The 2500-nt window shown below is 16.0% G+C and overlaps 1 protein-coding gene across 1 annotated transcript in view; it reads left to right on the forward strand.

Annotated features, from left to right (window-relative positions):
- Window positions 1-1462: 1462 nt before the first annotated feature.
- PRSY57_0629100 (bifunctional methylenetetrahydrofolate dehydrogenase/cyclohydrolase, putative) overlaps window positions 1463-2500 on the forward strand; it is a gene marked incomplete at both ends in the record, with an annotated part of 1962 nt that continues 924 nt past the window's right edge. The window contains one exon of the mRNA XM_012906664.2: window positions 1463-2500. This exon is cut by the window's right edge and continues 924 nt beyond it. Within this exon, the coding sequence (XP_012762118.2) occupies window positions 1463-2500 (1038 nt within the window).

Consider the following 2500-nt stretch of genomic DNA (forward strand, 5'->3'; position numbering starts at 1 on the left):
ATAGATTAAAATAATAATATTATACATATATATTTATATATATATATATATATATATATATATATATATATATATATATTTTTATTTATTTATAACCAATATAATAATACATATAATATGTTTTATTAATAAAATGTTTCCTTAGACTCCAACAGTTTTACTTTTAAAATAGAATAAATATTTTTTTATAAAAATACAACATGATAAAAAAGTTACGCATTCTGTGTGTATACTTATTTTTATAGAACAAAAAATAGGAAATTATAATAAAATACTAATATAAATGTTAAGGTTAAGAAAAATTACAACACCATGAATAAAATAAAAATATCATTAGGTTATTCTTTTGATGAATCATAAAAGAAAGAAAGAAAAAAAAAGTGGAGAATTGAAAATTTTACCTTTTATACTGGAAACATTTTATAAAAATGTGAGAAAATAATTCTTTGCTAATTTGTGTTTAAAGAAAGATAGAAAAGTTAATTAAATTAAAGGAGGAACAAAAGTATATATAACGAAATGAATTGAAAATGATATACCTTTATTATATTATATTATATTATATTATATTATATTATATTATATTATATTATATTTTATTTTATTTTATTTGTTTATTTTTACTTTTTATTTTTATTTTAATTTTTTTTTTTGAGATCCTTTAAAAATGTAATGATTTATTATTATAGAGATTGTGTTTTTATAATTTTTAATATATTTATATATTTTTTTTTTATAATAGCCAATTTTGATTAAGGATATATAAATATATATATTTTAGAATTAATAGATTAATTTTTTTTTTTTTTTTTTGAATATTTGTTGTTAAAATAAAGATATATATATTAAGAAATTTATTACCTTTGTGAAGGCTGAATATATATTCATGGATTAAAAAAAAAAATTCCATTATATTTTATTTATTTATAATATATATATTATATATATATATATATATATATATATGTATTATTATTTTTTTTAAAGGGTTTAAATAAATTACCTAAAAATTTTTAGGTGTTTAAAATAATTTTTTTTGAACCAATATTTGTTATTTGTACAAATACATATGTATATTTATATATATATATATATATATATATATATATTATATTATTAGAAGAATATATAAAAAATGGTGAATATTAAATGAAGAATCATTTAATTTATTATGGAGATAAATATAAAAAATTGTAAATATTTGTTATTTATGAAAAATAAGAAGTAATATATTTTGCTATATTGATATAAAACTATACAAGCCCAAGTCTTATACACATTTGTAAATCTTTAAAATATCAATATATATGTGTATTTATTCAAAGACATAAAGGATAGAATAAAAAAAAAAAATTCAAAATTGATTACATATTTGTTTCATTTCTTTTTTCACCTTTGTTTTGTTTGTTTTGTTTTGTTTTGCTTTTTTTTTTTTTCTGTTTGTTTTCCCCTTTTCATTATAATGAATGGTGTTATATTAAATGGACATTATGTTTCTGAAAAGATAGATGAATTTGTTTTAGAAAAGATTAAATATGAGGATGTTAAAAATATGCATAGTAAAAGATGGAAAAGGAAGAAAAAGTTATTTATAATATATTCAAAGAATATAGTATCTTATTCTTATTTATATATACTATTAAAGAAAAGTATATATTTAAATTCAGATGTTGTATTTGTTCTTATAAGAGTAAATAAGAAGGTAAGTGAAGAAAAGTTGATTAAAATAATAAAAAAAATTAATATAAATGAAAATAACGATACTTCTTTAATTATTTTATCACCATTAAGTTATCATATAAATAAATGTTACATATCAGAATTTATACAAAAAGAAAAAGATATTGATTGTTCTAATTATAAAACAATTTTAAAATTAATTAATATAATTGAGGAAAATTCTTTTTGGAACATCCAACCAAATAATGATATGAATAATGATAAAAAAATGAATTATGAAAATCTTTGTTCTTATGATAATTGTAGGGTATTATTACCTTCCCTTTTTCCCTTTTGGAAAATTATTCAAAATTTTTATATGGCATATTTTGATTTATTCTTAAAATGGTGTATGCATGTTAAAAATGGAAAGATGATAGGAGATAAAAAAGGAAATGCGTTTCAAATATTTTGTTGTAATCATTTGATAAATAATAATGAAGATATGATTCTTCAATATAGAAAAGAAAATGTCCATAAATTTTATAATATGTCCTTTTTATGTTATAATGAAAAAAAAATATATATTCATAATAAAAATGATAATATGAAAGCAGATCAGTATAATATAATAATATATTCACATTTGAAATTCTATAAAGAATCTGATTATAAGAAAAATGACGTTTTAATATTTAATTATTTGAAAGATGTTAATTATAATTTACCTTGTTGTATTCATTCCATTTTACTTTTTATAAAATATTATAAGATTGAAATGAGAGATAAAGATGTTTTAATTTTAAATAATAATATAAACATATTTTTAACATTATTTATC

This window comes from Plasmodium reichenowi, chromosome 6 (assembly GCF_001601855.1).
Source record: "Plasmodium reichenowi strain SY57 chromosome 6, whole genome shotgun sequence".
NCBI lineage: Eukaryota > Apicomplexa > Aconoidasida > Haemosporida > Plasmodiidae > Plasmodium > Plasmodium reichenowi.